The sequence below is a fragment of the Cervus elaphus genome, chromosome 15 (genome assembly GCF_910594005.1).
Source record: "Cervus elaphus chromosome 15, mCerEla1.1, whole genome shotgun sequence".
Classification (NCBI taxonomy): Eukaryota; Metazoa; Chordata; class Mammalia; order Artiodactyla; family Cervidae; genus Cervus; species Cervus elaphus.
The window spans coordinates 54,404,262-54,418,402 of NC_057829.1; the positions used below are offsets into that span (position 1 = coordinate 54,404,262).

The 14,141-nt window shown below is 43.4% G+C and overlaps 1 protein-coding gene across 2 annotated transcripts; it reads right to left on the minus strand.

Moving 5' to 3' along the window:
* Positions 1-8,771: 8,771 nt before the first annotated feature.
* Positions 8,772-11,209, minus strand: CH25H (cholesterol 25-hydroxylase). 2 transcript variants are annotated; one of them, XM_043925685.1, is made up of 2 exons: positions 10,746-11,209; positions 8,772-10,260 (listed from the first exon to the last, which is right to left on the minus strand). In XM_043925685.1, exon 2 carries the CDS (start codon positions 10,141-10,143, stop codon positions 9,331-9,333), a length of 813 nt encoding a protein of 270 aa, XP_043781620.1. In that variant the 5' UTR covers positions 10,144-10,260; positions 10,746-11,209; the 3' UTR covers positions 8,772-9,330. The 2 variants fall into 2 exon arrangements, with proteins under 2 accessions (XP_043781620.1, XP_043781621.1); XM_043925686.1 differs by having other exon boundaries at positions 10,673-11,209.
* Positions 11,210-14,141: the final 2,932 nt, after the last annotated feature.

The following is a 14,141-nucleotide window of genomic DNA, read 5'->3' on the forward strand; positions in this document are numbered from 1 at the left end:
TTGGACTGCAAGAAGAACAAACCAGTCAATCCTAAAGGAAATCAACCCTGAATATTTACTGGAAGAACTGATGCTAAAGCTGAAGCTCCATTACTTTGGCCCCCTGATGCAAAGAGCCAACTCACTGGAAAAGACCCTGATGCTGGGAAAGATTGAGGACAGGAGAAGAAGGGGTGACAGAGGATGAGATGGTTGCATAGCATCATTGACGCAATGGACATGAGTTTGAGCAAACTCTGGGAGATGGACAGGGAAGGACAGGGAAGCCTGGCATGCTGCAGTCCATGGAGTCACAAAGAGTCAGACACAACTGAGCAACTAAAAAGCAACAACAATCAATACATAATGTTAAAACAATGTGTGCTTCCCATTCTCCTAAGAACCACACCGGATCAGTTTGTCCATCTGGGCTGTGGACCTACACAGCCTCTGGCCATCACATATGATGTGCCTACTCATTGGTCACTGAAGGAAACCATCCATAACCCCTAGACTGATTACACCAAAGAGATCGCCTCCTTCAACCTAAAGTCAGGAAGACAGCACAGAACCCTCGTGCTTTCATCAGTGTTCTCTTTGACAAGAACCAGAAAGCCATTTAAATAGTCAAGAAGAGGAATGTATTGGAAAGTCATGGAACAGGCACGAAGTACAGCAGGGCTTCCTCTCTGGAACCTGTGGAGTTCCCAAAGGTTCCACATGGAGACTGTGGAGTCTCCATTTTGGAGAAACCAAAATGGCTGATTGCCCTTACTACTCTCTCTCCCCCACTCTCCTTCCCAGGCTGTGTGTGTCTCATCTCTCCTCCTTGGAAATCTGCCCATCCTCCCGTTGTTCTGTGGATGATCTTCCTCTGCATTTCCATGCACATGGCACAGGGCAGTAGACTTGCTTAGTTCCTAAATTCTTGGGAAATAATAATAATATCCCTATGTGGATCAGATTCCAACCCAGGTCCAGAAAGCTGTGGCCACAACAGAGGATCAGAGAGTCAAATATGGCTGCTCCTGAACTCCAGGGAGAGGTTAGAGAGGCATGTTGGGGGAGATCCTTAGAGAAAGCAATCTGGATTTTTCAGGTTCTTAAACAGGTCTTTATCGACCTGAGGCTAAGTCTTACAGGTCAGGAATGCAGATAAGCAAAGGACGATTCTTAGACTGCCTATGTGTGTGCATTTGTGTCTATGATGTTATCATTAAGCCTCCTGCCATATTTTTTCCATGGCAAAATAGCTTCAAAACTAAAATTAAAATATAAGGTCCTGGATTAACTTATCATCACTGTCATCATTATCATCTACTACAATTGATACACAATAAACTACACATATTTAAAGTACATGATTTAATAAATTTTGACATATGTATACACCTGTGAAATCAAACCCACAATCAAAGATACTGAACAGTCATCATTTCTAAAACTTTCTCATGCCCTTTAGTGATCCACCTTTGCAGCCACTCTCCTTCCCCCAGGCTACTACAGTCATACAAATTTCTGTCCTCTGAATTCATTGACATTTTCTGGAATTTTATATACACGGAGCCATATGCTACATGCTAAGTTGCTTTAGTCATGTCCGGCTCTGTGTGACCCTATGGACTGCAGCCTGCCATTCTCCTCTGTCCCTGGAACTTTCCAGGCAAGGATACTGGAATGGGTTGCCATTTCCTTCTCCAGGGGATTATCCCAACCTGGAGATCAAACCCCACATCTCCTGCATTGGCAGGCAGGTGTTTTTTTTTGTTTTTTTTTTTTTTTTTTTACCACTAATGCCAACTAGGAAGCCCAGGAATATATATGGAATCATATAGTACACACTTTTTTTGTCTGGTTTCCCTAGCATAATTATTTTGAGATTCATCTTTGTTTTTGTATGCATCAATAGTTCATTTTTGCTTATTGTTGAGTTGTATTTCATTCCACAGATGCTCTTAGACATTTTCTAAAACAAGATTTTCAGAGTTCACAGGAATAAAGGTTTACACCAGCTACCCATGAGGGAAAGCAAACTAGATCTCAGCAAAACTTGAAATGAACACTTCACTCAAGTTCCCACAAATCGGCAAAGTTGTTTATGGTGTGTTTATGCAAATGATTAATGAAGAATAAAGATTGCAACAATTTCTAAGCAGTGTCCCATAACCGCACTTCTGCTACTCAGCAAGAGATAGTCCCCAGGACCCAGGAGATGGGAGGGAAGCAGCAGGGAAAAGCAGGGAGAGCATGGGTCTTTGAGTTCTAACCCAGCTGTGTGACCCCGGGAACATCACTTCCCATCTCTGAACCTCAGTTTCCTTATACATAAAATAGGGAAACTGGACTGCGGTGTCTCAGCCTAAGTATTTGTAGAATCTCCGAGCTTGACAATGTCAGCACGTGAGCTATCGTCCCTTGGTGAGATCCTTCGATCTCAGACAGATCAAACCCACGGCCAAGCATGGGCCACTCTTCCTTTTTGCGTCCTAACAGGGAATTCAAACTGCTGAGTGGAGGGCGACTTCTTTGCAGTTACTGTCCAATTCCAAGAGGTTTCTTCTTTTAAAAGCCTTTTCTACCTATCCAGCAGGCTGCAGCACCTGGCTTGGAGCCTGTCCTTAGGACAGAAAGAAGAGCCCTCTCCTGGCGTGTCTCAGTCACTACTTCTGACCCTGGGACAAACACTACCACTCTGGCTGACTCTACAAACTGTGCTGTCCCGGGGCCCGCTTCTTGTACTTCTGGACTCTGTGAGGCTCCCTGCTCCTCCTATTGTCTCCTGAGATTCATTCAGTAGGGCAGCAAGAGCCAGGGCGTGCAGAGAAGAATACAAGTAAAGGCAAGTCTGGAGCCCTGGAGGCAGGAGCTTGATGAGGGAGCCCTCCATCCATGGAGGAGTGTGGTCATGGCAGAAATGGAAGGAGACGGCGACCGTGTAGCCTTCATGCCTCCATAGGCGCCGAAGGTCCACATCGTCCCACAGCCACTCAGCAACTTGCTGCTCTATCTCATTGGAGAATCAAAGCAGCCTGAGGAAGTAGGCAAGGTCAGTTATTACCCCAAACTCTACCCAATTCGCAGGGAAGCAGAAAGAGAAAAACTCGTGCTCAGAGTGATCCAATGAGTTCTCCCAAAGCAGAAAATCAGGCAGCTCAACCCCAGGCATTTCAGATTCCAAGCCCTTGAACCTCCATACCAGAGACATTTATTGACCTTTTTTCAAATATAAGGTCCCTGCAGGGATCAAAGATCTATAAGACAGGACGGCTTCTTTCAGAAACCTTTTTCTCCTGGGAGAGAAGGCAGTTGCTTCGCTAGAAGGCAGAGGGTAAAGTCACTGTTGTTGTTTTTCAGTCTCTAAATCATGTCAGACTCATAGAAACCCCACTGTAAGAGGTGCCAAAGAAGCACTGCAGGCATGAGAAGGGGAAGCGAGGAAAACTTTGCTTTTCCTCTGGGCCGGAGAGTTCAGGGACACCATGCGACCTGTGGATGAGAGACAACTCGAGTTTCTCTTCTTGTTTTGAGTAATGATCAAAAGGAACAGAAAAAAGAAATAAGCAAAAGATATTTAAAGAGAGGAAATGCTCTTGGGCCTTTGTCCAAAGAATTTCTGTTCACAACTTCCTTTTATGCATTGATTTAATGCAAACCATTGAATGCATCCCAGCTGATAGGGAGAGAGAGAAAAAGACACTGAATGACTGACTTTGGGATTGGCATCTAAAAAAGGGTTAACTGTGATTATATCTGGGGTGGAAGTAAGTTCATTAAATGGAGATGGATGTTACTTTTTACCTTACACTGTATTCTAGGTTTGACATTTTTCTATGAGCATGTATTGTTGATTAGTTACTAAGTCATGTCTGACTCTTTTGAGACCCCATGGATGGTAGCTGGCCAGACTCATCTGTCCATGGGATTTCCCAGGCAAGAAGACTGGAGTGGGTAGCCATTTACTTCTCTAGGGGATCTTCCCAACTCAGGGATCAAACCTGTATCTTCTGCATTGGCAGGTGGATTCTTTACCACTGAGTCACAAGGGACACGATGAGCCGTATTACTTTTATGTTAAGACAGAAATCCATGTCTTCCTCTCCACCTCTCTCAACTTCTTTTGCAACACAATTATCATCTCTCACCTGAAATCATAACCCTTCTGTAACAACTTCTAACAAAGGAGCTACTATTTATAGTTTGCTCTAGGTGGAGCAGAGTGCTAAGTTCTCTAAGTATCTTCCTTATTCCTCACCATAATTCTTTGAATAGGTATTACTGCCTTCTTTTTCCAGATGAGGAAACTGAGCCTTAAATGAAGTAATCTGTTCAAACACACAAGTTCAAAAACAGTGGAGGAAGGATTGGAATCCAGGCAGAACCTGCAACAGTCCTAGCTAGGATCACCACTACCATTCTCTGCTGCCAGTTACCTTCTTCCACCAGATCTGATTATATCACCCCTTTGCTTAAGATCTGTGGGACCCTCACTCATATCCCACTCACGAACCATTGCCTAGCATATCATTTCCGAGTGCAGTTTTCAATTCACCCAGGACTCATCATAAACCAACAAGTTAATAGCAAGGCCTAACTTTCTTTTCAAAGCAATTTTCCATACAATTTCCCAAGTCCCTGTGACAAGAGCAAATGAGCAAGAAGTTCTAGGCAGCTTCAACGGCTTGTCAAGCGGCAAGACAATATGCCTTGATGTTCCTTCCTTGTTCACCCAGTGCTCAGAGCACTGATGATCTGTTTCTGTTTCTGTTATCTCATCTCTCTCTGATTGACAGTGCTGTTTCTTCTTCCAGGTATGTCCTTTACCCCACCCAGTGAATGCACACAAATCCTTCATGATTTCTCGTGTTCAAATGACCGGTCTTTCTTTGGGCACCCGTACCAATCTGTCAACACCCTCTCCGCACTATAGCACAAACTACATTAGATTAGATGCACCTGCTTGCCTGATTCTTTTTCCTAGTAGATTGTGACCTTCTCTAGGACATGGGTTGTGAGCATGGCCTTAGTCAGGAAGCGGAAATTGATGGAGGAGAGAATGAATGAAGAAAAACATGGTTAATGACAAATCTGTGTTTCCACTGCTTCCAGGATTCATGCAACACTGAACCAATATTTATCAAGAATGAGACTAGTACTAGGGGCACAGATAACTGATAAACAGGACAGAAATGGTAGCATGTGTGTGTATTTAGAGAAGGAGTGTATATATATATATATATATATATATATATATATATACATACACATGTGTGTGTATATATATGGTGGATGTACATATACAGTGTCTCTCTGTGTGTATATATATATAATACATACACATATATATGTCACATTTGTACATATATATAAGTATATATATACATATTCATATTGTGGGTACATATATATGTGTATGGGCTTCCCTTGTGACTCAGTGGTAAAGAATCCACCTGCTAATGCAGGAGATACAAGTTCAATCCCTGGGTCAGGAATATCTCCTAGAGAAGGAAATGGCAACCCATTCCAGTATTCTTGCCTGGAGACTCCCACAGACAGAGGAGCCTGGTGGGTTACAGTCCATGGGGGTTGCAAAAGAGTTGGAAACGACTTAGTGACTAAACAACAACAATATATACATGAATAGGGTTATAAAGTATGTTTGTATCTATATAGTGTTCATACATATATCATGTGTGTTCATGCACACTTCTTTAGTGCGCAAATACATGTCTGTGTCTGTATAACAGTAAGTGGACATATAGTCTGTGTGTGATAGGTACATGTATAGTGTGTACACATATGATGTGCATATATGCACACTCAGATGGCCTATGCACGTTTAGTGCCTGTGTGTTCACTAGAATGCAATGTGAGTGGAGATTTAGAGGGTACAGCAGAAGACGGTAGGAAGGATAGCCAGTACACACAACATGGATGTTTTTTAATAAAACGAGGAGAAGCTTGAGGCTGTCTCTCTACAAAGGAGAGTGAGGAGAGAGAAGGAAGAAGAAAGAGCTGGAGAATTAAGAAGGAAAACAGCTTAGAGAAAGTTCACTAAAACCAAGTAAGCACCATATTCTAAAGGTTGGTGAGCAGACATAAACACCTTTAAAACAAAGCTGGGGAGGTGGAAAATCAAGGGGTGGGAAACCACTGGATTTTATCAATAGGAAGGTTGCAGTGAGTAGGGAGTGAAAGCCTCAGGAAGAGGTGGGGGGATGACTCAGTGATGAGGAAGCAGAATCAGACAAACACAGACTTCTGTCTCTTTCCAACACTTTGGCTTTGAAAGGATGATGAGAGAAGCAGCTTTGATAAAAACAGGATCAAAAACTTGGCTTTTTTTTTTTTTTGGTTCTCTGTAGATGGGAAAGGTCAACCATGTGTGTGGACAGAAAGTTATGATTCTGGTACTGTCCCAGGGCTCACATTGTGAAGCATCATTTGCAGCAAACACAAATACACTCAAGACCTCTAACCCTTATAGAAGGGTTATACATACATATAGAAGCCCAAAATCTCTCACAACAGGTCTGGGAGGTAGGTTCTATAATTATCTACATTTTACAGATGAAGAAGCCAAGCACAGACAGGTTAAGTAACTTGTCCAGAGTTGCTCAGCTAGTTAAGTCCCAAGTCAAGTCCCCTTGCCTCTCCCAGGCAATCTGATGTGCAATGAGAGATGCAGAAAATAGAGCCTTTGACATGCTTCATGCTTTCCCAAGTCCTGCTAAGACTGACCTGGCTTTCTCCCCTGCCAAGCAGAGGCTTTGAATTTGGGGTGGAAGCTGTGTTTGATGGGGGAGGAATAGCAGAGGGAGCCCATTTATTGGTATTGCAGAGTTTGCAGCTCAATTGCCAGTTGTGAATATTATCGTAAGCATCATCCCAAGACAGTTACAGTACACACTATGAGACCTAAGTTCAAGAACTGCCTCCAACTCCAAGTATTTTATAATCTGGAGCAAGTCACTTAACTGGTGCAGGTACAAATTTTCCATTCATAACATAGGAAAATAATAATAAATTATTCTACATCCCGTAGAGTGCAGTTGTGAGGAGCAAGTGAAAAGATGTGAGAAAGTTCAAGCAAATGTGCACTATTTCATTATTATTATTATTCTCTCAAAACTGAGAAATTGCTCATTTTCTCCACTTCCCCATTCCACTTCCAGAGGTATTAAAAACTGGTAAGACATCCAGCTCTGGGAAAGTGTTTCCAAACCCAAGTAACTTCCATGTGTACAATTTGCCCTAAGTGGGAAATTCCCTTACACAGTGAGACAGGATGACCCATTTCAAAATTTCTCTGGAAGCGAGCTTTAATTAACTGTCATTATCTAAGATTTGCAGGCTGTTTTTGGATGCCTAAAGCTGCTCAAAACAACTAATACTATATATTCTACACCAGTCTGTTCATCCTCCTTTTCTTTCTCCATTCACCATGTAGATCATGATATTAATACACTAACTCCAGTGCAGCCTTTTTCCCTCACTATCTGCTTCTGTGAATTTCACTTCTATTCATCAACATAGTCTTTAAGTCCCAGCATGGTCCTGCTGCAGGTGATCAAGGAGGTGACTACTGCCAGAAGCCAGTAAGGCATAGCCATTGGAAGGGAACGTTAGAAAATCAGCGCCAGGCAGCCAGGCAATCTGATTATATTTTGCCAAATGTTTGGAGCACTGGTACAGAGTGTGGCTATCAAGTCTTCAGATGGATTTTTTTCATCTTTAAACAAGACAGTTTGGTGCATATATAATGAGCCTAGAGTTCCATGCAAAGCAGCTGTCCTTCAGATTTTTAAATCGTCTTGATTTTTTTTTTAACTTTACCCTTTCTATCTAAACTATGTTCCAAAGATAAAGTTAAAACAATTAGGCAGCAGTATAATGGGGTATATGATGGGTGACTGGTGTGTGGTCAGTTGTAGGCACATTTACTGTAATCTATGAAAACATCTGGGCCACAATCAATCTCCTTTGCAGGTGAGAAACTAGGGATCCAGGGCCAAATTTCACTTTTTCTTTTTTTGAGAAAGGAGTATGCAGTTTGCATGCATGGCTTCATAAAGAAAAGTGAACATACAAAAATTTCAAATTGCAGAGACAACCTGTATGATGGTCATTTGTATTAGATAGCTTTATGAAAGGTTGTTGGGGTGGGGGGGGGGGGTGCTCATTCATATAATCCCTTCCCTATCTGCATGCAAGCTCAGTTGTGTCTGACTCTGCGATCCCATGGACTGCAGCCCGCCAGTCTCCTCTGTCCATGAAATTTTCCAGGCAAGAATACTGGAGTGGCTTCCCATTTCCTACTCGAGGCGATCTTCTTCACCCAGGGATAGAAACTGCAAGTCCTGCCTTGGCAAGAGGACTTTTTTACCACTGCGCCACCTGGAGCCACTTTAAAGCAGACACTTAACAGTTTTGCAAAGCAAAGGACTTCACTAATTCTATTCATCCCCCAAGACAGCCCTTCTCCCCCCAAAATGAAACTTTTAAAATTTACTCTCTGTAAAATTTTATAGAGTAAGTCTCATTAGTTCCCTGTTATGCAGAAATCAGCTGAAACACACCCAGAACAATGTTTTCCCCTCTGTGAAATCTCTAGACCAAGACCAACACACAGACCCCTTCTCCTACTGCCTTCTTTCCTTCAGACATCACCACTGGACTCCTCTCTTTCCACAGCTGGGCTGATGCAGACTCATGAGCTTCTACCACCCCACTTCCCTTCTTCCATTCCAGTTTCTATCAGCCAAACTACTAGTGAAAATGACAGAAGCCAGTACTTGTTGAGTTTAGGTGCTTTACTCTTTTTCAAGCACAAATAACATTTATTTCAATATAAATATACAAGTCTAAAAAAATATTTTTTAAAAGTACAATAATCTGAGTCACTGTCCAGCAGGACCATGCTTCATTTTTACAGTCAGAGATCAGATGCTCCATAAAAATATATTCTTTTAGCCTAGTTCTAGGACACCTTCAAACATAGTAAAATTCCTTGTTCTACAAACAAATCTTTTTAGAGATTATTTACATATGCCAGTGATTTTGGATCTTTTATACCCAGAAATCAAGGGTATTGAAGTGAGTTAGAATTCCACATCAAGAATACAACTGCTTATATACAAACATTACAATAAATTACCGTATTAGATTGTGAAAAATACATCAGATTTTCTCTGCAAGTTTCTAGCAGATAATAAGTTACCCATCGGAAAAAGAAACAACAAAACAAAACCACCTCAAGTCCACCTCAAGTGTGTCTGTCCTGATTCAAGTGTGAAATGCCCCAGGTCTGAGGTGCACCCACCACGCACTCTGCCGGGAGGGGTACGGTGCACATTACTTGGCGTGAGCAGACCTCAGAGATCCCAGTATTTTGTCCCAGTGTGTGAAGTAAGGTGCGAAGTTGCAATTAAACTGGGAGTGATGCAGGTCGTGGTGCGCCACGCCCCCAAACCACCCGAAAGGTACCAGTCTGTGCGTGGACCAGGGGAAGTCGTAGCCGGAGTGGTCCTCCACCGACAGCCAGATGTTGACCACGTGGAAGGTCAGGGTGGTGAGAGGGTGGCAGCGCAGCAGCAAGATGTTCACCATGTCAAAGAAACCCAAGGAAAAGAGCTCCCCGACGCTCATGTACTGCGTGGCCAGCGCGAAGGGCGACGAATTCTGATGGTGCATCTTGTGGAAGGTCCGGTACAGCCAGGGCACCCTGTGATGCAGCAGATGCCACACGAAGAACTCGGTGTCGAAGAGCAGCAGGCAGAGCACCACGTGGCACACCAGCTGGGACAGCGCGGGGGCCTCGACGGGCAGGAGGGCCGGGCTCACAGCCCAGTGCAGCAGCGTCATGGGGAACACGAACACCACGTGCTGGAAGAGCGTCTGCCCGAGGCAAGGCAGCAGCTGCCGCGCCGACGGCGAGAAGTCCGGGTGGATCTTGTAGCGCCGCAGCGCGGGCACCCAGGGGCACAGCACGTCCAGCACCACGAAGGGCAGGCAGAAGCCCACGTAGGTGGTGATGGAGAAGAAGACAGGAAAGAAGGGCGACTGCATGAGAGCCTCCCAGGTCCTCAGGCGGTCCCAGAGGGGCTGCAGGAGCAGCTGGCCAGAGCTGCAGAGGACGTGGAGCTCGGAGCGGTTGTAGCTGTTCATGATGAGGCTGTGGCGAGCAGCGCTGGGGCTCGGATCCTAAGGCTTTTCTTAGGGCTTTCGACCCGCCCCCCCGTGATGTCAGCCGCCGTTTGTCCTCCCTTTCCCGTCTTCGCGGAGCTTGCAAAAATAAATAATCCAAGAGAATTGCGCTTAGTTGCTATAAATACTCAAGTAGGGCTGCGTTCAATGGCATTCAGATATGCAATTACGCAATGCCCCGTAGTAATTACTACGCCTACAGGATTACGTTCTGATGTTTTAAGGGACGTAAAATTTATACACGATACAATGCACAGAGCTTCAGTGCAGAGTTTCTACGAGTTTTGACAACTCAGTTTATGGGTTATCACCATCCCCAAACAAGAGAGAATATTTCCATCATCACCAGAAACAACTCCTTTGCAATCAAGACAGAATTACTTGTGCTTTTTTTAATAATACATTATTGCGTCTGAGTGTTTTAATAAAGACACAAATGTGACTGTATTTAAAAAAAAAAAAAAAAAAAAACCTCTAAAAAGCGACATACCTTTCCTATTTCGAGTCTTTTCTTTCTGCTGGCGCGCTCTATTGATCTAACTGGCAGCAATCCGCAAACTAACCTTTCTTAGACGGAACCGCGCGGGTCGCTGGCCGCGAGCGGTGGCGATCTGCGCAGGAAATCAGCCTGGAAGGGTAGCAGGTTGGGAACCTCCTCCAGTTCCCATATCTTTCCCCGGCCGGCTGGAGGAAAGCTCCAGACCCTACCGCACGCAGCCTCCCTCGGAGGAGCCCCCCAAACGCGGCCGGAGGGTCGTCCCTTCGCGGTGCGCCCGAGTCGCCCAAAGCAGCGACGGGAACCGGGAGGTACTGCGGCGAGAGAGGGGACAGAGACTTTTATCTTTCGCGTTACCAAAAAAAAAAAAAAACAAAAAAAAAAGTCAAGGGCTGGATTTAACATCCAGAGCCTGCCCATCCAAATCTGGCTAAAAGCCGCTGCATCTCATTAGGGAGGAAAACAGTGCAATCAGTAAACCACCCACTTGGAGGGAAAAAGGGAATATTTTTGCGTTCCCTGAAGCCTACGGGGAGGCTGTTGATTGAACAGATGATGTCGCGCCCTCCTAGCCCTTCCCTCTGCTGGCTCCGCGACGCCAACTTGCCCCACGTCCTTGACGCCGCCATCCCCCAAACCATCCCTGGTGCTGCGAGCCCAACGGCGAGGTCACCCCCACCGCTGCGTTTCTCCGCCATCAGCTGTGGTCAACTGGCCGGGATTGAGACTGAGAAAGTCGTAATTAGGAGAGCTCAGATGGGTCATGGCTGGGCCGGGAGCGGGGGTGGGGTGTGTGTGAGCCTGCGACTTACAAGAAAAGCACAACCTCCGCGGTTGACCCGGGGGCCTGCCGAAAGAGACATCTAGAGGGTAGAAGTTTGGGATGGAAACGGAAGCCAAGGGTCACTCCTAATCCTAGCTTTGCCCATTCTTGTGTCTATGACGTTGGGACCAGCGCCTCACTCCAGGAAGTTCTGCTTTATCTTAACCCCCCTTTCCAAAGGGAAATAACAATCATACCCATCTCATGAGGCTACTGCAAGCATTAAATGAGAAAATAGTAATAATAATATTGTTAAAGTTACTGTGTAATGTCTGCTAGACATTGAATGAGAAAATAGTAATACTGTTGTTAAAGTTACCGTGTACTGTATGCTAGACATTAGCTAAATGTTTTACTTGAAGTGATTAAATGCAGTCCTTGGAAGAGCTGGGTTTGCCAGCTGCCAAGATTATTTTTGCCATAATCTTAACAGAAGGGAAAATATAGTGCCTGGAGCCCAGTTATAGAATGAAACATCTATTATTTTAAATGCATACTCCACATTTTACCTAAGGAGTAATTGAGGAAGCTTGCAATTAAAATCAAAGTCATATAACAAAAAATAAAAGATATAACGCCATATGTTATACTACAAGGAAATAATAAGTACAACAAAAATACAGACCAATATATAGACCTGAAATGAATGATATATAATAGTTCAATTCACAATATATAATAATATATCCATATGTAAGTCTCAGACTTACAAATGAATTCTGCTCAGAAGCAAAATATCACTCACATTTGCCATCTACAACAATTAAGTCAACCTTCAACTTTCAGTTCAGCACATGCTGTTCTTTTCTTGTGGTTTCAGCTTTTTGCTGGAATGCTTTGGATTCTCTCACAGATTTTTATAAGTGGGTGGCTTAATTTGGACTTCACTAATAGATTGCTATCAGGACTGCCTCCTTTGAGTCCCCAGCCTCAACCAACCCGTCCTTTTCCTTACTTGGTTCTTCTGTCCCTCTCTCCCTAAACCTGTTAGAATATGCTCTGTAAAACTGAGCAGCAAGACCTGGAAACCACAGCCTCAGTCTGCTTGGCCCAGGCTCTCCCCTCTAACTTGCAGCACTTTGAAGAATAGCTACCAGCTTCTCTGCCTTTCCAGCCCACAAAGCTGCCCAAGTCCTCCTATATACAAATGCAGTTGTCTCAGGGAAAGCAGTCAGTTAAATTCTCATCAGTTGTCCACTCTGTCATGGAGAATGCTGAAAAGGTAGGCACAACATTTTGACTAGTATCACTCAATTGACTCAAATATAACTGAGCCCTATTTACTCTTAGGTAGTGCCATTTCCTAAACGGGTATGTACCTTTCCTAAACGTGTACCTTTAAACACTTCTAATTTACACAAAATGTATTTAATTACTTGCTAGATGAATAGGTCTTTTTGGGGCACAGAGTCCATCTCCTAGGATTTTTTTTCCATGATGTCAAGCATTATACCTTGCACATAATAAGGTTCAAAAATATTTGTGGGCTCAATGCTCATTTTAGGATATATTGACTTTAAATTAAGTGTTAAAAAGGAATCATTTTTTCTGGGGCACCGGGTGATGTCATTTAGGTCTACTTACTTACTGGGATGGTTTTTCCATAGAAAGAAGTATTTCCTGATTTCTGATGGTATTAAGATTTTGGCCACATTATTTCTTCTGCTTCTCTAGTTTTGATTTCCTGTGTATTTTTGTCTTGGCGTGGTCTTTCTGACAGAATTGGAGGATAGGAATTCTTTCTTCCCTAGCTATCCTAGAGATCAAATCACTTTGCTGAGAATACACCCACTAGGTGTGTACATATTTAACACAATCTCAAAGCTGTTTGGTACCAACTCACCGCAAGATTGTGTAAAGCACCATCTCCCAGAAAATATAGAACATGTAATTGGAAAAACCTTTTACCAATGACACCATTTCTTTTTATGAGTGACCTTTATGTTTTTTTTCTTTCCAAAATTAGGTAAGACTGTCTTGGCAACTATGTAACTGATTACTCTTAGATGTCAGAGATGAGACATGTTGTAACATCTTACAGCTATAATCCATAAAATTTATAGAAGGTGAAGATAAAGATCAAAATCTAACCCCTCATTGTAAAAATGAAGACTCAGTCTCAGAAAAGTCAAGACTAGCTAGGGTTCAATAGAAGGTCACAGCTAAACTGAGAGCAGAACCCTGGCAGTGTCGATTTCAAGGTTGACACGTCTACAGGAGGAGTTTAGTTTTGGAATGGGACATGGAAGATGCATTTATAGGGCAGTTTACAAAAGACTCTGAAAACCAAACAGCTTAATTACCAGCACCCAAACAGTAGGGGATGCTGATGATGGACATGGAGCGGGGGGCAGTGTTAACTCCCCTAAGAGATTCCTTGACACCCTATTTGACATAGATGCTAATGCATATTCAGTTTTAAACACTTTATATTTCAATCCATCTGTGTCATGTGTAAATGAGTGCTTCTATTGAGATTATTGGAACTCTTATCGACCTGTTTGAAATATAAAAGCATACAAAACCATCTCTTTAAGAGGCATACCATTGCCTATAAAGCAGAGAGAATGCTCCCCTCATCTATCAAATGGGTTGTTGTAAAAATCAAAGCCTTATGAGAAGGCTTCAAAACCCAGGAAG